This window comes from Pundamilia nyererei, unplaced genomic scaffold, assembly GCF_000239375.1.
Source record: "Pundamilia nyererei isolate P.nyererei 1_Seehausen unplaced genomic scaffold, PunNye1.0 scaffold00027, whole genome shotgun sequence".
Lineage (NCBI taxonomy): Eukaryota > Metazoa > Chordata > Actinopteri > Cichliformes > Cichlidae > Pundamilia > Pundamilia nyererei.
The window spans coordinates 4,088,968-4,112,832 of NW_005187428.1; the positions used below are offsets into that span (position 1 = coordinate 4,088,968).

A 23,865-nucleotide genomic window follows, 5' to 3' on the forward strand; every position below is an offset into this window, starting at 1 on the left:
CCCTTTTTTAAAATATTGTTCAAAATGCATATATTAGTGGGATCCTTGAATGCCACATGAATTTGCAAATTTCGCTTGCAAATTTAAAAGGCTACAAAACATGCACGTCAAATGAGATTCTTCTCAATAAAGAGCTGAAACCAATTATCTGTACAATGCCCACTCGAGTCCTAGCTGGGAAACGGAGATGGCTGACCACCCTGGGTGGACTTATTATTTCTCCCCCTTGTGTTTTTATTCTCCTCATTGGATAGCATGCATGTGTTGCTGTAACACTTGACACAGAGACAGGTGTGTTTATGTTTTTCGTGCGTGGAGCTGGATTTGCCCATTCTCCTCTGTGTGGAGGCTCAGGTTTCCAGAGCAGTTAATTAAACATTTGAATTGAAAGCGCAGAGTAATGAGAAACCTATGGCAGCCTTGTGCAGGGGATCAGTATGCCACAAAGAGACGGGTAATAAACCATTCACCTCTGGGATCTTTGACTCAAAGAACTTTTAGAGCACCAACATAAAGTGTCAGTTCCCTTAATTAAAACTTTAATTGCGGGATTGCTACCTTTATGTAACGAGGGTTAGAGCGGTCACGCCGCTTCTAACTGCTTCGTGGAAGCGGTTATTTGTGTTGCTTTGTTCACAATGCAAAAAAAGGAGAAAAGAAAAGAATTGCGCTCGAGGATTTGCACCTTTTTTGTGTTCCCGAGACTGTAAACTCGAGTGTAACGATTTCTTTTCTCACCAGTTTAGTAAGCTTTTGCTCAGCTCTTGTGCATGCGTCTGCTGAAATGCGATTGCACTGATTGGAGCTAAGCTCTCGCTCTCACGGAGTATTCCTTCGCTTGGCATGATTTTCACATTCGGATGTGCAGGTGCACGGCGCAGCTGGAGGACAAGCCAATGCCATGATTCATATCCCCTTCTCTACCTCCCTCCCTCACCTTCTCTGTTCTTTGTCTTTTTTTTCAGTTGATGGTTAGGTAATGGGGCTTTTATTCAAAGAGCGACTTTGCCAATCTCACTGGCGATAAAAAGGCAAACTGGCATGTTTGTAGATACAGGAATGGTGCACATGTAGAAATAACTGGGTGTGATCACACATATAGAATGCACACTACCTTTCATGTAAGCATGTATGAGTGATGGGTCTGGGACCTTTTTGTAGGCACGATGTGGTTCTTGCCCCTAAACCCTACATACTGAATGAAATGGGTGTTTTTGAGCAGACCAGTCCACTCTGATGTCAGGAGGACATTGTTTAGTCATCGGATTTGTGGATGAGGGATTAAATCCCCCACCACTCCACTCACTCCCAACATACACCCACCCGCCCTTCCCACCTCTGCTCCTTCTTCTTTTTCTTTTTTCTTTGGCTCTCAAAGCTCTTTAAAGAATCTCACCTTACATCAGCCTCTTTGTATTAGTGCTCAGCGGCAGCTCACGCGCCGATACCCCGCAGGCACTCACAGTAAGCTAAAGTGTGTACTGAATGTGTCACAATTGGCTCTGCTTTCAGAATGGGTGTACATGCAAATGCAAGAGGTATTTGTTTTTCCTCCTCACCCTAGCAAATTCCTACACTCACTGGGGATTAGTGGTTGGGAATCTTATTCCCTTTGAGGAGCAAGAGCCTCAAATGCCCCAGCCATCGCTGACAGTGGTGGAGCAAATCCAGGTCGGCTGATGAACTTTTTCTTTATCGTCTAATTCCCCTTATAGACTGCAGGGGTAAAGCCTCCTCATTGACTGACATTTTCATTACACTGGCAGTTTATTAAAAAAAAAAGAGTGTGATCTTTAATGTTGAAATAGGAATTCAGTACGAATCTACAAAGAAAACCCCCCAAAGCTATTGAATTAAAAGTGTTGACAGTTATTCTTTAACCCTGACACCCCTAAACACTGTAATTACACTGCATAAGATGTGATATCATTTATTACACTCTTCGTTTCTTGCCTCATCTGTGAAGGGCTTTGATCACTGTGTGATTTTTATTTTTATTTTTTTCTTAGAATAGAGCTATCATATGCAAGTGTACGTACACTTTATATATCATAAGAGGCACCTCATCCACTCTTTGTCTTTAGGTCACCGTCACCACAATCGGCTATGGAGACAAAATTCCTCAAACCTGGATAGGAAAGGCCATCGCCTCCTGCTTCAGTGTCTTCGCTATCTCCTTCTTCGCTCTACCTGCTGTAAATAAAGTTTTCAGTTTAATTCATATGAAATCCACGAGTTCAGCTTTAAGGAGATCATTTTTTTAATGTTTCATTTATACCAAACCTTATTACAACATGTTCGGATCAAACTTGCTCTTTTTCAGTTTATTCACTCTTGTCTTTGATGTGTCATTGAAGACTATATACTGAGCAAACCTAATGATAAAAAATGTATTATTTATTCTGGGAGATTTTGTATATACTTTCCTTAATTCTACAGTAAAAGTTCACTTTTTCATATTCTTGCAGTCTGGACAGTAAAAAAGTAAAATGTATTTCTCTTTGATCAGGGTATCCTGGGTTCAGGTTTTGCCCTGAAAGTCCAACAGAAGCAGAGGCAGAAACACTTCAATAGACAGATCCCTGCTGCAGTTGCCCTTATCCAGGTAAATCCCGAACTCCCAGTGTTAGAAATGCATTTTTCATTGGTAAAAAACAAAAACAAACAAACACTGGAAAGCACTGAATGTATCAGTGTTTGTGCAAAATATTTGCAGGGTCTTTATCTTACGATATAAAGCGTCTTAAGGCGACTGTTGTTATGATGTCATGCTATACAAATAAAATTGAAACTGAATTGAGAATGTTTTGATTACGCTTCTAATAAATCAAGCTTTTCTTTAAGTTGCTTGGGCAACACGTATGCTGACAGGTTATTGCAGGAGCCTGGGTTTGATGCCACATCGGGTTGTTTCCTCCATGTTGTTTCTTTGTTCTCTTTCCCGCCTTTCCTGTTGTAAAAAGAAAAAGGATAAATGCCCCCAAAAGCAATTTTGAAATGATCATATGTTTTATGCTATAAAGCAAAAATTAATTTATATGATTAAAGAATGATAAAATAATCAGTACACATACTCAAGTTTTAATAATCAAATCATTACAAACTGGGTCAGATACAGTAATTTAGTGGAAGACAAATGTCCTCTGTGCCTGGCATAAATAGATGAAATTAAATATACACTCCTTTAAATTTAAGTCCTGATACCATTAATAAAAACAGCATAAAGGAAAGTAACATTGTTCAGTTAAAGCTTATTCACAATAGATGCCAGTTAGCTTCAGTCGAGGCCTTTGCTAGCACTGCAAAGGCCCGCTGGCCTGTCCAGGGTGGAACCCGCCCAACTGGCAGCTGTGGGATGAATCTCCATGAGCCTCTACAGCCAGATTTCTTAAACTGCACAGGACAACAGGCCAGTGGTGGCCTTGGATAAAACTTAGTGAGGCCAACATTACAAACACTAAAAAGTAAAGACTAAACATGTTACAAATAGTGACTGAAGTGACCTTTAAAAAAAAAAGTGTACATTTTTGCTGAATAGAATAAGGCAAGTATAGCTAATGAAGGATTTATAGCTGAGGTGTTCGCATAACCTTTAAATTAATTTCAGACCATATCATCATAACTATAATGGAGAGTTTTCCATCCACAGGCTGGGGTGTTTTAAATGTAATTCAGTTTTACAGTAATATTTCACTGACCAACGCGTCTGTGGTTTGTCCTGTATTGCCTTTCTTAGACACTGTGGAGGTGCTATGCAGCGGAGAAACCAAACGGCTCTGCAGCTACGTGGAAAATGTACGTCCTGACTCCAGAGGGCGTTGCTGCCGCAGAATCTGACAGAAGGAAACGGAACTTTTCGGTAATCGCTTACCTTTACTGAAGCCAAAGCTGTTGAATAGTTATGTAGATTTTTCCGTTGTGATTGATTTGCTTTTCTCAAAAGGCATTTAAGGCAAGCCTTTAAACGCTAAGCATGTCTTTGTGGGGGGAAAAGGTACCAGTCTTGTGATGTCCTGCTTTGAATCCAGCCTGACCTTTTCCCCCCGCATCTGAATCCTTTTCTTTCTTATCAATTGCGTATTGTGTCTCTTGACTTTGATCTATACAAAACAGGCTGCGAACCCCACCCTGAAAATATCGTGACGGTGTGTTTGATCATTCCCGTGTGGCGTTGTCTGACTTTGGAATTCTGATAAGAATTTTTAGTGTTTCTCAAAAATTAGATTTTTTTTTTTTGACATAACAATTTAACCCTTTGAACTCAAAATGCCAGCATATGGACTGTACTTGCTGACAGTGCAGTTGGAAAAAGCCGTTAGACTGCGATACCCTGATTTGCATACGTGTGGCCCACACTCCATTGTCTCCTTGTGTAGTTCACCTTCTGCAACAATATTAGCTATATTGCTCCAAAAGCCGTACAGAATAAAAGGGGAGGCCAAGTTCCCACAAACAAACACACACATGTAAGGACACAATGCGCACAAAACACAAATACACACAGACACACACACAACAGCCCCTTTTCCCCTTAAAGGCCTGACTCCACCAGGATGACTCGAGGCCTTTGTCTCTCCTGGACAAAGACTCAGTCAGTTGAGATGATGTCACCACCGCCTTTCTCGTGGGAGTAAACCTTTGTCTAGTAGAACAACAACAAAAAAATCTTTGTGTAGCATTGAACCCACATGCATTCGGGAGAATGAAGGCTTCTTCCGCTCTTTTCTGTTGCAGCATGTGACTTTCTTCTCTGTCTTTCCTCCCTCTCCCCTTTCTCTCTTTCGAGATCCCTGCTTTTTTTTCTCCGTCTCCCTGTTGAGCACATTTTATTTTGCTCTTTTCCTTTTTCATCCCGGCTCTTCCTGTCTCCTCTCTCTGAGAATTTTTACCTTTCTGTTTTTTGTTGTTGTTTTTTCACTTCCTTGCTAACAGTTTTTTCCCCTCTCACTCTCCTTCCCGTGTCCGTTACTTTAGATTTCTATATCTCAACCCTGCTGTTAGCTGCACATTCTCTTTACGGTTTGTCTTTTTTTTCTCTTTAGTCTTTCAACACCCAACAAAGCTTCCCGTTCTCCTAATGACTGCTTCAAACATTTGGATTCAACTGTTGGCTACTTGGGAAATGCCAAATTCTGATGCACTGAGTCCAAATAATTTAGTTTGTATAAAAGGCCATGTCAATAATGTTGATGTGGGTCAGTTGGTCTGTGGAATGGACTTGGGCACCAATTAGGTTCTCACAAACTCACTGACTCACATAAAATATAGCTCTTCACTCAACTGTGATTAAACAGGTATCACTTATCTCGTTTGTACCCAAGAATCAGTACCCAAGAAGGAATTAATTAGGGCAATGATGCATAACAACAATGGCTTAAATATAAGGCTGTGTTGATGACATTATTTCCGTGGCATTATTTTGGTCCATTGTCAAAAAAGCATTTCAGCATACAGCGTGAACCACATGTCAAAACTGTTGCAATTCTTTAAATACTTTTTAGAAATGCAGTTACCATTGTTCCTGTCTCATTTCCTGCTTGTTCTCTTCTGTCCGTCAGAAAAAGTTGAACAAGAGGAGAACGAAGTGCCGAGGAAATGGTTCTATGGGTGGTGGTTCAGAGAGAGCTGTGTCGATCCCCCAGATCACCTATGATCACATTGATGACTCTGAGGAGAAGAAGGATGTCTCGTTTTTCCGTGAAGAGCCAAGGGGAACTGTGGAAGGTAATATACTTAGAGGACCACGTGTCTTGTGTTACTGTAATGTGCACTGACAAATTTAATTCATTTCAAATAGACATCACGGGTTATTGTCACTCCCTAATTTTTGATGTGTTAAATTTGATCTTCACTCTGTGCAGCAAGGTTTTTCTAAGAAAAATGGCTAACCTCTGTAAAATGCCTTTCTTCCAAGAAATCGGTCTAAAATCTGTGAGCTAGCCAAGAAAACACGTGAAGACTCAGCGCCTTGTTTTGGTTACTCTTTGATCAGACTGTCTCAGTTTTGGATCTCTTAACAGGGGAATTTTTGTTTTAAGCCTAACACCTCAGACTGCTGTTCTGAGAAGGTGTTTAGAAGAATTACACTTAATATCTTGTGAAGCTGGGATTGGCTCCAGCACCCCCCGCGACCCTGAAAAGGATAAGCGGTAGCGAATGGATGGATGGATCTTGTGAAGCCATATTTGCTCCGCAGCCAACTTGGAATAAAGTTGAGTCATGTAGAGAACATTTGATAATGTGGATAAATACAATAATAAAGCTCTCCTTAATGCAATTTTCTTTGATGAAATGATGCGTGCTGAGAATTGCAAAGTGATTTCAGGACTTTCAAGTGGCCAAAATAACACCATGAAGACTGTTATTATTTATGATACTTATGGTAGTTTAGAGCTATTAACTGTTGGAATGGTCCAGCTTATTTTGAATAGCTGTGATAATAAATATTGTAAATAAAATGTTGCATGCAAATGAATGCAATCTGATATTGCCATGTTGCTGTTGCTCCTATGCTATCATAATGATGTTAATTCAGGGTCAGCATTACAACTAGCCAGTGATGTTGTCTGAGCGTTTAGATAACATTTAATTAACAGGCAGCCAAGAAGTTATCTAATGCTTTTATAAACAAGAAAACTAATATGAGTAACCTAAATTTCACCAACAGCAAACATAACTTGATAATATATTTATTATATTGTATAAATTAATAAATAAAACACTTAAAATGTTTACTATTTCTTCCAGAAATTAGACTTACTGGCTGGCCACAAAATTATATCACAACAATGTGATTGGTCCATTTCAATTCTGACCCTGGACCAACATTTTCATGAAGATGCAGGAACATGATGCAGGAAGACTCTACTAGCCTTAAGGTTTATGTTTATCTTAACGCTAGTAGAGTTGCCATAAAAGCAATGCACATCATGAGGACTGACTGCCTCTTCATAATTGTGAACTTTTGTATTGGTAGTGCTAAAAAGTAGTGGTCATCATCATCATCATCATCATATTGTGTCTTCTAGAGCCTCTTGCTTCCAAAAGATAACAACTTGGTGCTCTCCGTTCATAAACCAAATTTCAAAATTTCATCAGGGATTATTAAATTATTCTGATTCTGATAAACTGTGACCGTTAGCTAGTTAGCGACCTAACATGTGGGTGGTTTATGCCAGGCCTGTTGTGCTTTAAAAAAAAAAAATCTTTATGTTGTGGTGACTTGAACAAAATTCTATCGCCAATACAAATTTTGAATTTATGCAACGTACGTTTAGCGTGCCGTGAAACAAACTCAAATGGAAAACGTAACATTGCATTCGCAGGGAAGAAGCTCGAAACAGTTTGGATTTATTGTAAATCTTTAAAAAAAAACAAAACCCAAAAACCCCCAAACAAAACATCTAGATGCTAACAATCACTGAATATGTAACAGTTTTTGTGTAAAGTTTCATTTAGATTTGCCTAACCGTCAAGGAGGAGATAGAGTAGATGCGTGAATATATAGATACCTGTATATGTGCTACAATCATTATAGAAGGAGGTTTATCTGAGCAGCACTAGTTCCTTTTTTTCACATAGTAAACAGGGGCTCTATCCTGATCCCTTTAGAGCCAAGATGGCTGCCAGGTGTAAGCCATATGGAAGCCATTACAGCTTCAGTGGTGATTAGAGGTCATGCTTACAAGCTCTTTACTGCTTCACTTGTCCCCCACGCTGGCCACAGAAATGCACAGTGGGCTTAAATGGAAAAATCTTTAAAACGCCAGCTTGTCAGCAAGTTACAAGTGGGAATTTGTTGTAATGCCAGTTGCATTTTAGTAATTCCTTGGTCATACCAAAGCCATTATTATTCATTATTCACATAGTGAAAAATCTGGCCTGGCAGCACCCAGTTCATTGCAGCTCAGTTCATATCAATAGAGACATCTACTTTAAATGCAGGTCTACAGACACAGTTTATGATTGATAATTAGTTAAAGAGAGAAGTGGTTTAGCTTCCTGTGTTAAAAGCCAACCCCACTAAATGAACTGACCCAGACGCCAGGTTAATAAATGCACTTTATGAGTTTTTCCTGTCAAAGCACGGAATCTTAAAAGGAGCTGGAGTGACATAAACTTGACATAAAGGCGAGACCATTGCTAGAAGAACAAACTGCACAGAGGAAAACATACGTAGTTGTCTGCTTAATTAGGTGGATCTCAGATAATGAAGGAAAACATATGGCTGCACGTTTGTGGGGATTAAAAGCAACCAAATCAAAGTTGATATTAAACAAGTTATTTAAGAAATTCTGTTTAGCATCCATCCACATATTTACACATAGCCAAGCAGATTTACAGGCCAGTAAGCATTTAAATGTTTTGCATACTCTGTGTAAACAATAAATAATACTACATAGATACACATGAAAGACTGCAAGACTATGGAGTGGAAAACGGAATTGGAACAAGTTATGGATGACATAAAACCATTGAAAGAAGCCGAAGTCTGCAGCCTGCTGTCACTAATTATAACGTCTGAGTTTAAGCAGCACGGCACTGTATGATCTCTGCTTCAGATCCACCCATAAAACAGACATCTGCAATGTCAACTGTCTAAACCAGGGCTGTTTTATTGTTTTAACCGACACTCTTTCAACTTGGCACCGGGCTGGATTTCTTAAAAATAATTTACCCGCAGTCATTCAGTAGTTGTTGCTAAGAAATGTCACCAATCACTGAGGCGTCTTGATGATCCTAAGTGAAAACAGTGTTGAAAGAACTGTGTATACACGCATTAACATTTACAGCACTGAAGAACTTAAATTATAAATTTATACTCATGCTTTCTGGAAAGTTGGTCAATTTCACTTTGATGGTTTATTGCTGTTGCCGCTATGGGGGTATCTCTTCCCACAAGTGAAATGCTTAGCAGCGGGAACTAAATTTACAGGGTAACATTGCCTTCTAGTAATAATGCACATTTGCAGCTGTATCTGGCTTACTTTTAACACAAGTTACTCATTTTTCATGAAAGGAAAAGATGAAGGTGTGAAAAATAGTTGAAAACATGGTCAGATTGTGCATTTTCTTGTTGTTTTTTATAGGAATCACCAGGATGCTCAGGCAATCAGGTGAGTATACCACCAGATCATTTCATCTCATATGTCATAATGTCTACAAAGTGCTTTAAGCAAGCTGGTTCAGTGGTTGATGCCACCATATCTGAAGTTTCCATTGTGTAATCTTTTACATTACAGTGCTGAATTAAAAAAAAAAAGTCACACTATGTTCATTATTTCTTTAGAAACCAACCAAAAAAAACTGAGCACATGCAATAAATATCACTGCACTGTAACCAGTAGCACCTTTCACCGGCTAAATAGTGCTTTTTCTTCCACTCGCCTGTGTTAATCATTAGCTAGCCTGTCTATGTAATGTGGCCCAGACAGTATTTTAATTAGACTTGCTGGCTGGCTGAGCCTTTGTGCTCAGCTAGACCAAACCAGAGCCAAGCAGAGAGACTGGGCCCGTGTTGACCCGCCTGTTTTCTTTACTGGGTGCCCTGCCAACATCATGGGCGAGGAACGGGGCTGGACAGGGGCCTTGGGGACCGTGGGGACCCAGACTGGGACGCTGAAAAGCGGCAGGGAGGGAGCGGGGTTGTGGAGTTGATAAGCTACCATTGTGGAGCTCTAGTGGTTAGAACTAAACTGGTCATTGTTTGATTTAGTCAGTGTCCAGCTTATCGCTCCACTTATCTGTCTGGCCCCACCCGAGTCCCCGTCTGTGAGAATCTCTCTATGGATCGGCTGCACTTTTCACCCTGTTTCTATTGCAATCTAGTTTCTGCACTCCGCTCTCCCTTTCTCCTTTTCCTGTGGACCACGGCCTTCACCGAAAACATTCAGAATGACGGAGCAGATTAACCAGATTGTGAATAAACCCCTGTCTTGTTTTCATGGCCAATAAGCCCGTTAATGTCTTCTTCAGTGATGTGAAGTTGCTGTTAAAAGTGGCTCTGGGTAGAATCTATTCCTCTCACTTCTCTCCACTCCCTCTCTCTGGCTATCTCTGCTTCCACGTTGGACAATGTCAAACAAACTCGATGATGGAACACAAGAGAGGTTGAATGCCTTTTGCTTGAATTGGAATGGTCATTCTGTTCTTGGACGAAGATTTGCCTCTCCATTCTTTATCACAATAGAGGCTCGGTGGTTTGGAGGAGAGGCACGTCAAACTCTGCTGACAGCCTGACTGCAGGTCAAGACCCTGCTACACATGATGTTCTGTGCTGTTGTTTTTGCCTGCACCAGCGGCCAGCTGGCTAGACTGCTGAAACAGAGTACTGCAATTTCAGCTTCTCGTTATGTTGTTTCTCTGATACATTTTCTTTTCCTACTAGCTGGTCTGTGACAATTATTTCAAACAAATTGCAACATGTTTGATTGATTTATTGAACCTGTATTAATGCTGTACACTCTCACAAAAAGTGTTTTTGCATCCTTTTCTAAAGTTCATTCAGAACTGCAACGCCTTTGCTGTACTGTAGCAAGTATGCTCTTGAAATGCCATTAAATGCATGATGAGTGTGTTTATTTCTTATATTCTCAAGTCTCATTTTTACCCCCTTTCTTCTGTTTTTCTCCCTTCCCCTTCTGGTTTAATTAATTTTCATGGCTTCAGGCCCTCCTCAACATTCTTGGTCATCTTTCACTCTGAGCTGTCCTGGCTCTCCAGGTACCTTTCAGTTTTTTCAGTTTTCTCACCCCTTCGTATCTCTGCCTTAAATCATCTCACAATGCTGCGCGTCTCATATTGTAATGAAATCTTACATCACACATTTTCCGATCAACCCACGAGGTACTTTTATTACTGTGTGACTGTGTGACGCATACCAGAACTCACAGACATCTTCACACTCTACAGCCACTCACAACTTTAAAACCTTAAAAAAAAAAAACACCTTTTCACTCGACCCATTTAAAAACATCCCTTTTGTATTAGTTAACTGTGTATACAATTGTATCTGGAAATGTAGTTGCTGTCCTATCACACTCCCCTAACCCCTACCCGGTCATGGCAGATGGCTCCGCCCCTCCCTGAGCCTGGTTTTGCTGGAGGTTTCTTCCTGTTAAAAGGGAGTTTTTCCTTCCCACTGACACCATGTGCTTGCTCATAGGTGGTTGTCTGATTCTTTTCTCTCTATTTTTACGGATATAAAGCATCTTGAGTCGTATTTTGTTGGATTTTGTACTATAGAAATAAAACTGAAATGAATTAAATTGAATTGAAATGTTATATTTCTGTCGTTGCAGTGAAGAGGAGTCCTAATAACAGCACGTCCATCGATATCTCCCGAGCCAACAGCTTAACCGATGAGCTAGACGACATGAGCGAGGATATTCCACTGCCTGTGGTAACTGACAAAACTCAGTAAGTCCCAGAGAGCTTCGCCTCCTTCTTTTCTTAAGGCCCCATTTTCTTCTCATCCATCACCCAGCTCTGACCTTTATTCACTGATCTATATTATACTGATTTTCCTACTGGTCATTCAGCTGAAAGGCCTTTTGTCAAAACAGAGAGCCCCTCTAGCTGCTTTCTAAATGTATTTGTTTTTTCCCAACTCCCTTGAGGGTTAAAGAGACTCAACGGCCATATCAGGTACGTAGTGGTGTAAAGGGGATTATCCCTTTAGTCTTGTGAGAAATGTCAAAGAGATCCTTCTCAGCTGATTACATAACACGTTATGGAGCAGCCGGCTTGTCGTCACATGCCCTCAGCAGAAGAGAATTCACTGATGTTGTTTGCTGGTCCAATGTGTGTCCAAGTGTTCAAAAGCGGGAAGGTTTTGCACAGATATATCAGTAGGGTGTGTTCTAAATAAGTCTTAAATAAGTGAAGCATCATTACCTCCAGATTGGTGTTTACCTGCTGCATTGAGAAGTAATACAGAGTCCCTAAAGACTAAACTCTGGAGGCTGGAGGCTTAAAAGATTATGGGCGGTAAAAAGGTTGATTCCTACTTTAACCTCCTAGGACCAGGCGTCCACATATGTGGATATCACATTTTGGGTTATTTAGACCAAAATACTCAATTTTGCTCTACAAGGGCCTGATATCCGCTTACTAGGACATTATACTGCTACTGTTCTATTGAAAATTTAAACGAATATCCTCATATGTGGCTCTCATTTTTCTTAGAAACAAAAAATAGGTTAAAAAAAAGAAATCTGATAATTCTGTTTTTACATTCATCAGGTCCCAATCAGCCCAAATATCAAAGAGAAATTGAAAATGCATGCTGTGGAAGAGTTCGGGTCTCAGGAGGTTAAATATGTAGACAGGCCAAAGTGTGCATTTCTCAAAGTGATCGCCAGCATTTTTTAATGCAGAATTAAGAGCTTGTGTACTGTAAACATGTAGTAATTTTAATTGTACTGCACTGAGGCACTTGTATGGTTTTGTCCTTGGAGTGAAAACCCCCCCAGCTTCAAGTGTCTTAGGGCGTTTTCACACCTACAGTTTATTAACTGTGGTCCAAATCAGTTGATGATTTGAGTTGTCGAGTTGTAGCGTCCTCCTGCTGTTTGGTTTCTTTTCACAGAGAAAACACCAAGTGAACCAAAATGTGACAATCTCACCATGCAAGAACTTTCACTGGGTGTTTTGGCCAACTAAAGTAAGTACAGGAAGAAGGTGCTGTGTTCTGCATCAAGTGGAAAATGTAGAGAATTTACTCCTGGCTACAGGAAGGCGATTGGCTCAGATTTTCACTGTACACCTGGTAGTTGGGTTGAAACGAAATCCCAATCTCAACATAAAGGAACTCTGGAGTTCATTTGGAACCGGACCGCCTCAAAAGGGTGTTGGCGAGGTTGCTTTGCTCCTTACACAAGTGCTGTTGCCCTTTTTACATCTGCACAAACAAACCACATCATGGTTGGAAAATGAAGTTCCATCTAATGAACTAAATACCTCAGATGTGAAAATGCTCTAAGTAAGGTGTTGGACAACCATGTGTCACAAGAACAGCTTCACTGACTGTTGGCAGTGATTTTCCAAGTCTCTGATTTGTAGTTTGAAGGTGTTGGTGGAGAGTGTTGTCATCCAGAATCTGCTGTTAAGTGTTCAAATTGGTTGAGATGGTGATGGGTTAGTGGTGTTATTGATATTCTGGAAGAAACCGGAATAAGTTCTGAATAGGCGTTCTTCAGTCTGCTATGGCTCTGCGAAACACATCCATCACTCACTGCCATATCTGGTTTGCCTGCTTTTTTTGTTCTCTTTCTCTGCTCTCTGGAAACCTAAAAGCTTTGTGCACTTCTGTAGATGGAAACCATACAACAATATCCATCAAGTTCTAATTCGAGTTCAGCATATCTGAGACGTAATAAAATCCTCTTCACCCACAGTTGAAGCCAATTCTGGTTCTTAATTGAACTTTAACAAAACCAATTTCAATAGCAAGTTGCACAAGAATGCTTCCACTGTTTCTCTTGCAGGCTTTTCCCTTGCTTGTTTGTGGCATTGGTCCAGGATTGTTCCTCCATAAAGCACTTGAATTCCACTGACTCTCCTGCTGTTTTTCTTCATCTCTTTCTTTTCTTTGTTTTTCTTTTCTTAACCTCGTCATCCCTCCATGCTCCCCTGATCTTATCTGCTGGTCAGAGGGACGCTGTGGAAAATGTAAGATTTTGCAAGTAAAGTCTCCAAAACGAACTAAACCCCTATTTATCATTTGATGTGTTTGCCACTCCTGTAAAAATGTGATAACGTAAAACATATATTTTTATGATAAAAGTATCTGGAACTCTTGGAACAGAAAGGAGCTCATCTTGTTAGTACATGCTGTGTTGATTGTTCATTGCTGTTGTCTAGTGTAGAATAGATTGACACCATTATTATATGATCAGTGGAAACAAGACAGGTGTGCCCATGTATAGTGACAGGCTGAGTGCTAACTACAGATACCATATTAATTAACTGTTAAAATGACGCACTCTGAATCCAAAGAGCTTTTACAGAAGTGTTCAGGTGTATGTTTAAAAAACAAAAACGAATATGCAAAGAAACTTTATTTATAACTTACATGAACTTAATCTTTCCTGTTTTTTTGCAATTATCTATTGTAACACATAGGGAACATTATGGTATACTACAACATTATTAGCCTCACTATAAAATTTCAAGTTTGTGTCAAAACATTTTAAAGGTACTTGATGATGTGTTTTAACTTTGTAATGCTCAAAACTTGTAAAATCAAGTTAAAACTGAGGGTTTTCTTCCAATTTACACACAGTAGAAAAACGTGAATGAGGGTTTAAGCTGTCACTTGAGAAAGCATCATGCTGAAAACAAAACAAATCTCGTTAGACTTGAGAAAAAGAATTGCTGACAAAGGAGGAGGTAGATATATAAAGTTATCACGTTGTTTCCAAGTGAAATTCAAAGAGAGCAACACAGCCTGGCAGAGGCAGCAAGCAAAATATTTCAAAGATTGTAAAGAAATCTAGTGAGAAATGTGTCTAAAGACTCTGGAACAACTGCTAGTGACTTATCTAAGTCAGAAATTGGAGTCTCAAAGAAGTTAATCGCTAGAATCCTGCACAGGAATGGACTGAGACCAAGAAAAACTCAAGAAGCACAGACACCTTTAAGCCACACTGAAGTATGCTGAGGACAACCTGGACTGGAAGTGCATCCTTTGATCAGATGACACAAAACTAGAGCTCTTTGGCCACAGAGACGCTGCTTATGTTTGGAGAAAGAAAGGAAAGGCCTACAACCACAAGAACTCCATCCCCACAGTGAAACAGTGCTGGGAATATTAAGCCATGGGGACACTTCAGTATGTCTGGAACTAGGAATCTCAACAAGGTAGAAGGAATAATGAGGACAGAAGGTTGTGTGAAGACTTTATAAGAAAACCTCAAGCAGCAAAACTCAGTCTGAGTCATCGCTTTGTTTTCCAACACCACCACGACAACTCAAAACATACGTCGCTCCTGGTGATGAACCACCTCCAGTAGTTCAATGCGAAAGTTATTCTGGATGTTTTTCAGAAATAGTTGAATTTACTTTGCACACAGAAACTAAATTAAGCATCCCAATAGCCAAACTAGTATGTTTGTAAAAGCTTTGTTAAAAACTTCTTTCTCTATTTAACTGCACTTGGGAAATACTTAAATGAGTCTGATAAAAATCTGGACTTCCTTAGTGACAGCTATGTTTATCTGCGTCTGTTTATCTTCCACATGCTCTTTTTTTTTTTTGCCTTACGTGTGTTTGTGCGTGACAGTTTGCGTGTGGGTGTGAGACCCTTTGAGCGTGTGAGAGTGAGCTCCAGAGACGGACAGTAATTTGTTTTCATTTGTATCCATCTCTGCTGTGCCCATAACTTTCAGCTGTAACAGCCAAGCTCATATTTGGGCCTCGCTGGGCACTCCCATAGCAGCGGGTTTGTTTTGCCCCTGGTGTCACGCCACCAAGGACAGCACTGTCATTTGCCATCCTTATCTGGATTTCTGCAGCTACTAGATCCACCCTTTCTGCCCTGGGCGAATTGCGTGCGCCCACGCTATATCAGTTTTCTGTTACTTTATATTCTGAAATGTTTTGGACTTCCTTCCACAGCTTCCAGCTGTAATGTGAGTTTGACTCTTTCTGTAGTGACGGTTGCCACTTGTTCATTCATTCTACATTTCTGGTATCTCTATCGCTTTAATTCTTCAGCGACAGCAGCGGCTGGAACATTCCACTGTTTGTTTGGCTTCACTAAAGCAGACTACCCCCAAAATGTGCATGCATGTATGTTTATTCACATGTGAGAGAGAGAGAGAGAGACATCAATACAGCTGGCTGTGATGTCTCTGGGCTTCTGAAGAGGAAGTGGTGCGGGGCAGCGTCCGCACGCAATCATGTCTTTGTTCCTCTGAACCCCAGACATGCACAAGCTCACTGTTGTTACGTCACTGCTGTTTGCCCTGTTTGTTTCAAAGCGTCTCACTGTGATTCTTTTATAGGTTGCATGAAATAAGTTGTTTTGTTTTTTTTGTTAAAAGGAACACAAAGTGAAGAAACGCAGACATTAAATGCACTTGTTTCACAGTCATCACTCTTCCTTTTTTTTAAAAACATGTCCTTTGCTCTTTGTTTACCTATCCTCCTGCAAATGAGACTTGGTTTTGGTACGATTCAAGCAAACACTTGTTTCCGTGGATTGTGTACACGCATGTGAGAACCTAGTGGCTTAGTGGTTTTGATGTGATGTGCTGTGTGTGTACTCACGTACTGTCGCGCACTCTGATTTTGTAAATTTGTGAGATTTAGTGGTTGGCTGTTTAATGAAATCATAACAAACCCCAGCAGGGCTGCTGATCCTAAACCCAACCCTGCACCAGATTGACATTTACCCTCTTGGAGAATGAGTAAATGTTTCCAAGTACACTTCTTAGCCCCTAAACAGAGGAAGGCCTTGTTTAGCTGATTGCAGTGATTGTGTCCTCTCTCCCCCTGGTTTCTGCTCTAATTTACTTGTTTCTTTCTGTTCTCCTTGACTCTTTCCAGCCTCTCCGTGTACCCAATAACTCCCCTAGTTGCAGTGCCAGATCTAGAATCTGTGTCGTCTTGTGACCTGAGGCTGTCACCCCTTTTCCCTTCCGGGTGTGGCCTCCTACTCCTTTCAGACCTGTAAAAGTCAGCATGGGCCACCTGCAGGCAGATCTTAATTAGTTCCTCTCTCACAAACTAAGACGAGAGAAACAATGCCACTGCAGCACCACAGGAGGGTTTGAAGGCACAGATGCACATGCATCACGGCCTGCTCTCTTCAAGTAGGGGCCTCTCGCTCCTTAGGAACCAGCGTCTTTTGTGCAGCTCTCCGAACAAATTGACTTTTTGTCCGCGTGGCCTCAGTATCCCAGTCTTGTCTACTGTACTCTGATACTGACGGCATGATTTCCAACATATAGTACTCAGTCAAGAGGGGAAAAATCTCCAATGCATTGCTGTCTGTCTTTTTAAACACTGAGTAATGTCACTCCCCCCCCCCTCCCCCCTTCACCATTCTCCTCAACTGTTTGCTTCAAAACATGTGTAGGCCAGGTAGTTTTATGGGACCTTATGTAAGATTCAACAGTGAATCTAATGTTAAAATACCCAGTAAATCCTCTTAAAATTTTGTGGCCTTTCTGCCAAGTATTATAATGACAAATTAGACTAGGCGAGAGCCCTGCTTTGGGCACATGCGCGAAACACACACACGCACGCAGACAAATGACGAGGTAAGATCAGCCTCCTGCCCTGCTACAAGAAAAGTACTGCCTGAGTACTGCTGCTTTATGACTAGATAGGGAAAAAAATGAGAAAGAAAAGAACTAATTGTGCCCGGCTTCTTGACTCTTTGCCAGTTTCTAGAGCCTACAAAAGACAGAAAATAGTCTTGGAGCAGTAAAGCAGCCACACACTGATTCATATCCTCTGGATAACAGAGCTGTATGGAAGCATATTCAGTATTTAATCTTATTACAGACTCTGGCTTATTATATGGATGCTGACCTCCACACAGCATTTACTCACTTGGACGATTAGAAATGCTTTAATTCTACTCAGTGAGCCAAAAAACGTTGCACCATAAATGCTGCAGCTATACCGGCATTAGAGAACAATAGAAGTTTAAATTGGCTTCCTTTTTACAGGCATGGTTTTAGCTGGGTGTCTTGTGGTGTAATTGCTGCAGTGTTCATAACTCTTTTGTCAAATTTTTTTTTCACAGATTCTAATTATCCGCGTGCATGCCGTGTCTGCTTTTGGTAAACGGAGTCACGCAACTTGTGGATAAACTTCCAGCTTACTGGATGCACCAGAGAAACGTTACACTGACTCCAATGCAGTCTCTACTGACTCTACACTGACTGACCTTCAGCATCTTTCCTGTAGTGCAACAGGAAAAATAGCATTTCAGCTGAAAACACATTAAAAATGCAACGTCCAGATGAAGACTATCCACTTTCTGGATGATTTAGCATGCATCAAAACAAGTTAGATGATCCTTCTCCTCTTTAGCTCAGAATATGCAGTGTTCATGTTTTCCAAAAAGAATTTCAAATTTAAATTTGATCCATTTTTTCACTTTGCCTCAGTCGATTTTTAATGAGCTTTAGATGACAGCGTTCCTGAATCATGCTACCATATGGCTTCTTTGCATGATAGAGTTTCAGACTGTATTTGCAGATGGCATAGTCAACTGTGTTCACATACAGTAATTTCAAGAAGAGTCCAAGCAGTGATTTCCATGACAGTATCACGCCTGTTTTTAATGCAGTGCTGCCCGAGGGCCCAAAGCTCATCCAGTGCTGATTTTCGGCCTTTTCCTTTGCACACAGAGATTTTTGCAGACTGACTGAATCTTTTGATGATAATATGTGTTGTAGATAACAAGGTATTCAGAGCCTTTCCAATATTATGTTGAAGAACATTTTTCTGGAGTTGTTCCAGAATTTGTAGACATGGTCTTTGCAGATTGGGCAACCTCTGTCCAATTTTACTTCTCAAAAAATCTGCCTCTTTAAGATGAAGATTTTACTGACCTGCTGCCAGTTAACATAATCAGTGCCAAAATGTTCCTCAAGGTGTTGTTTTTCAGGCTTTTGTCACCCTCAAGATGCTCAAGGTGCTGTGTTTACGGTGTTCTGTCATGAATAAAATATGGTTTGAGGAGATTTGCAAATCATTTCATTCTGATTTTATTTACAATTTAAACAGTGTCCCAAGTTTTTTGGAATCGTGGTTAAGGCAGCAAAAAAAAGGTCCTAGTTCTTTCTTCTGCACGGCATTACACTAAGATGTTACGAGTCATTTATGAAGTAAACACAGAGCAATTGTTCACATATTTCTTTGCTACAAATGCTTCTATATACCCTTACTCTTTCATTCAATACTTTTCAATATTGCATGGTGAAAATCTGATAGCTGAGAAAAAGCAGAAAAGCAGAATACAAAAACAAAGCTCCACTTTGGATAGATGCAACTTCTTTTTTTATTAGAAGTAGCTTTGAGGCTTCCTCTTTTTTTAGCATGGGATTAATTTTGGTAGCAGGAGAGCACTATGCAGAACCTGAAGGCTCTTGTTACATGCCAAAAGCATGTAACACAATTACAAAAGTTGGCAAACCTGAGTCAAACAAGGAGAAAGAACCATATTGAGATCATGGACCGTTTTAATGCTTTCACATAGTGAATGAAATGATAAGTCTGCTTTTGCTCTAGTGCCAAAAAATGAGCAAATTCTCCCTCCAAGGCCAAAAGGAGAATCTGAGGGCCTTGTTTTATGATGTGCAGGTCACACACAGAGCAATAAAGAGAACTTTCAGGGACTTTTTTTTTTTTTAAATTAAAGAGTGTATTTAGTTTGGCTTTACACTAGCCATCCTGCATTAATGAAGGCACCTCATGCTGCTCTTATTAGGGATGAATGTTTACTCCCCCTCAGTGGTGTTGGTGATTCTAGGACGGTTTTATGGTGAGGGGACCATCAACAACTAAGCGAATGGCCCTCTTTATGGCCTCTTACCGCAGGTTGGGAAAATCCAGCGAGTCAGCAGGCAAGTACTGCATAAATAACCCATCCAGACATAATTTTAAACAAAAAAAACAAGATTCGCTCATCAGCACAATGTCTAACTGTGACATCCAGATTATTTCCAGGTCCGTATGAAGTGGCTTTAAAAGATATGCGTGCCACTTTCGACCCCATTAGCGTTAATGAAATCTGCAATCTGGAGCGCAGACAGAGGTGGACTGAACCAAGCAAATCACGCAGTGCTGTTTTTGGAGGTATCCCGGTGTGGTGCGGGGTTCAGGCTACAGTTAATAGCATTTGAAGCTGCAGCCAGACTTCATTGAAACGATCAGATTTTTTGTAAAAATAAATTAATGTGCAAAACCAAAACAAAAGAGAAAGTGTGTGGATGTTTCCTATCTCTTATATGAGAATTATTTTATTGATTACTGCCCAAAATGTTTTCAAAAATGCAACATTCTCACTTATTTCTGGTGACCATAAAACTGTGTGGGGGAAAAACAGTCAGTGGAGATGCTTGTGTTTGCAGGTCTCATCTGCCTCAGGGCCACGTTTAAACGCTCTGCCCGGCACTCCTTAATTATACCATCAGTTTCTCTTCATTTCCACTGCAAAGACACAATTCCCAAAGAAGAAGGGGAAAAAAAAGCAGATCATGGAAAAGGAAAATGACCTCAGGAAATTTCTGTTTTCACAGCCTGATTCACCGAGCAGCTCCGTGACGTCACGGCTGCCGATCCTTTTGTTTAGGGACAAGAAAATATTGAGAAAAAAGAAAGAAAAATGTTTGTTTTCATTAGAGCAGAGCGCTGTTAACAATTACACACCCGTGAGGACAAAGGTAATGACAATTTGTGTTTTTGTTAGCTGCCCTCATAATTTAATTGTTTCCATCCAGAATGTCGTTTGACCGTTTGGTTCTAGTTAATGATGTTTGTGCTAATGTGCTGTAATGCATGCTAACGTTCAGGCTGAATATACATTATAAACTAATGAAACCAACATAATTACCTAAAATTGAATTATTAGGATGCCTAATAATGGAAGTCAAGATAAGGTAGCTTGGGGATATTTTTTTCCCACTTGAGCACAGCCATTAACAAACTGAAGATAAACTCCAGATGGTTTGGAACGGTGCATTTATTTTTTAATTATTCCCAAACAAGGTTACTTTATGAAGAAGAAGAAGAAGAAAAAAAATCACATTATGGACCAAAACAGAAAAAAACCCCAAGCCAATAATAATTTTAATAAAGATGTCAAAACACTGTAATTAAATCATGTGATTAATGGCACCGCACAGCTGGTATGGTAAAAATAGCGAAACAGTCTGTAAAATTACTTGGAAAAACTTCCCAGCAAAGACCAAAAGTATAAAACCTAAGAACAAAAAAAGAAAATGTGTGGCAGAAATAGGGGGTTATTTGTTTTACCTCCACTTTACTTTTAATTTCACGCTGTAGATTAGACATAGAGAGGGGTGGGGGGTTGGGGGGCGTTACTTTATAGTAACCAGGAGTAACTAACCTACTGCGTTAGTTGTATTAATATGCCACAACTACACTGCATTAATGTTGTTTTTCTTTGTGTGTTTTGTTCCATATATCTTAGTTGCAAAGCAGGTCCTCATACTTGGTGTGCGAATGTGTGTTTAGTTTGCCCGGCACACTTCACAGCAATCTTTGCACTAATCCTGACAGCTTCCACTTTAACTGTAGTGAAATCAAAGTAAGGCCCAACCCAGTCCCTACTTGGAGGACTCTGTGCAGATGCTTGGCTGTGTGCTCGAGGCGCGCCTCCCTCTCCGCTCGCATTAGAAGCACCTGTATAAATACGATCTCTCGTCTTCTGCGTGTGTGTTTCGCTCTGTGCTCTTGTCCCTTACGCCTCCCACCGCCACTACCACCACCACCCCTTCCTCAGTACAGGGCTCAGTTTCTTCTTTGCTCTCGTTAATAAAAACAGTAATCTGCAGCAGCACCTGAGTGACCTGTTTGTACAGCCAGTCCCGTTGCCTTGCGAAGCTCTTTGGCTACTGTTTTTTTTTTTTTTTTTTTTTTCTTTTGCTCAGCTCTCCTACTCTCAGGTTTTCAAATAGACCAGTCCTGCTATTTGATGTGGGCTCGAGGAAGGGGGTGGGGGTTTATTCAGGTGTGGTGAGTCTGACGACCGATGCTGCTACCACCCTGCCTCTGATGTTGTGTCCATCGGCAGCCAGGTGCTGGAGCTCCATCAGAGAGGCCACTGTTCCGAACCTGCGGATGAATAGAGGGCCCATTGATGGCGCTCGTCTGTGGGGCGCTGCGGTTTCTCCCCTCTTACACGCACAAGCAGGGGTAGATGGTGGACCAGGGCGTTTACCTGCTAGAGAGAAAAGGGGCTGACCAAAGGGGAGCCGCAACATTCTGGCCTAGCTTTTGGCCGCCGGGGAACTTGTAATATGGTTCATGTGTCCACATGTCCCGATGTGTTTGAGAGGGTATTCACTCCCACTCTGGGCGAGTGCCTGTCCCACCTGTTTGAATAAGACTCACTCTGTTTGAACCAGAGGTTGAATGTGGATGTGTCCTGACATCATGTCAAGGATACATCCACTGAATATAAGGTTGGAGGGTTTGGGTGTAATTGGATTAATAATACTTCCCTTTAGAGTGAAATATTTCTGGCCACATTATTATGTACACACTGCTATTCCCAGGTTGGACCCCCTTCTGCCTTAATTCTTCATGCCACATTCCTTAGAGCTTTTGGTCCTTGTTGACATGACAGAGTCACACAGTTGCTGCACATCCACGATGTGATTCTACTATTCCATCTCATCCCAGAGGTGCTGTATCATCTCATCCCACGGTCAGCAACAATACTCAGGTAGGCTAGTGTTAAAGTGATGCTTAGTTGGTGCTATGGTAGTACTGTTACACATTGTCTATTCTACTGCTTTAGTCCAAGGTAGTTCTCGGTTTAACATGTTGTGCATTCAGAAATGCTCCTCTACTCCTTCCATGATTGTAACGAGTTACTGTTGCCTTCGTATCAGCTGAAAGCAGTCTTGCCGTCCTTCTCAGACTGCTGACACCAACAACACATTTTTGCCCACAGAACTGCTGCTCGTTGGGCATTTTCCCTTTTCCTGATCATACTCTTTAAACACCTGTGATGGCTATGTGTGGAAAATCCCTGTAGTTTATGAAATACTCTCACAGGTTTGTCCGGTACCAACTGCCATTCCACATACAAAGTCACTTAAAAAACTTTCTTCCCCACTATTGATTTAAAAATCAGCAGGTTGCTTTAAACAGGTTACAACCCTAAAGCATTGAGTTGCTGCCACGCGACTCACTCACTCATGTGGAGATTTTTTTAAGAATACAGAGAAATATGGACGTTTTCATATGAATTTCACTGCAATAAAAATTCAGCAGATAACTGAAGGTGTAATTGTGTTCTGTGAATTGGGTTTTAAATGACATTTTTTTTTGTGGTATAAAAACGTCTTAAGAAACTCTCTTCTTATACTTATTGCTGAAAGCATGAGAAAAAGCAACGATTCACAGTTACCTGACCACAAATATGTTTTTCCTTTTTTTTGAGAACGGGTAGCTTATACTTCCTGGTAGTTCAACTTAGCAGAATTTATGTGAATTCTCTGAAAGAAAAAATCTGTCTTCAGTTGAAATCCACTCCTAAGAACGTTTCTTTATCACACTGACCACTGTGACATCAAGCCCTGAAATTAGTTGCCCGAGTATCGCTTCTATCATGACACCATCGAGGGAACTTTGCGCTTTGCAAGATTTATAGGAGGCACAGTTTCACAACCTCACAAGTTTTGCCTTTTCTTCTTAGAGAAACCCAACCACATTGCTTTTCTGGTTGCGTTTCTCACTAAGTGTGGCGTTAGAAGTTTATTTTACATGGCAGTACGAGGAAAAAGGTAAGCCATTTTCAGGATTAAAGTGAAAAAAGAGAGAAAAAACTGACTTTCTTGTTGCTGTATATTATATAATCCTTGTATCAGCGATAAAGAAGCAGTCAGCAGGTTATCGGTCAAAAACTTAAAATATCTCTGGGAACAGATGTTTTAAATTAGTGGAAAGAAAAGTTGTAAATCATGAAAAAGTGGGACCAGGTAAGCCTTGGTGATGTGTCGCCCAAACCCCTCCATGCACCTTTATTTTTTTTCCACTCTTGTTAATAGGAGCTATATAGAGCCCAGTTCTTAATTAAAGGCCCCCCAAGGGGCTGTAGCAGTAAATGAGACTAATAACCTTCCAAATAAGTCCCTGCTAGTGCTGAAAGGC

At 40.6% G+C, this 23,865-nt stretch overlaps 1 protein-coding gene across 1 annotated transcript in view; it reads left to right on the forward strand.

Moving 5' to 3' along the window:
- Positions 1-23,865, forward strand: part of kcnq1.2 (potassium voltage-gated channel, KQT-like subfamily, member 1.2) — a 173,094-nt gene that overhangs the window by 24,086 nt on the left and 125,143 nt on the right. The window contains exons 8-14 of the mRNA XM_005728192.1: positions 2,085-2,195; positions 2,510-2,605; positions 3,737-3,859; positions 5,559-5,724; positions 9,090-9,116; positions 10,669-10,722; positions 11,301-11,418. Coding sequence (XP_005728249.1) covers positions 2,085-2,195; positions 2,510-2,605; positions 3,737-3,859; positions 5,559-5,724; positions 9,090-9,116; positions 10,669-10,722; positions 11,301-11,418 — 695 coding nt within the window. The remainder of the gene's footprint in view (positions 1-2,084; positions 2,196-2,509; positions 2,606-3,736; positions 3,860-5,558; positions 5,725-9,089; positions 9,117-10,668; positions 10,723-11,300; positions 11,419-23,865) is intronic.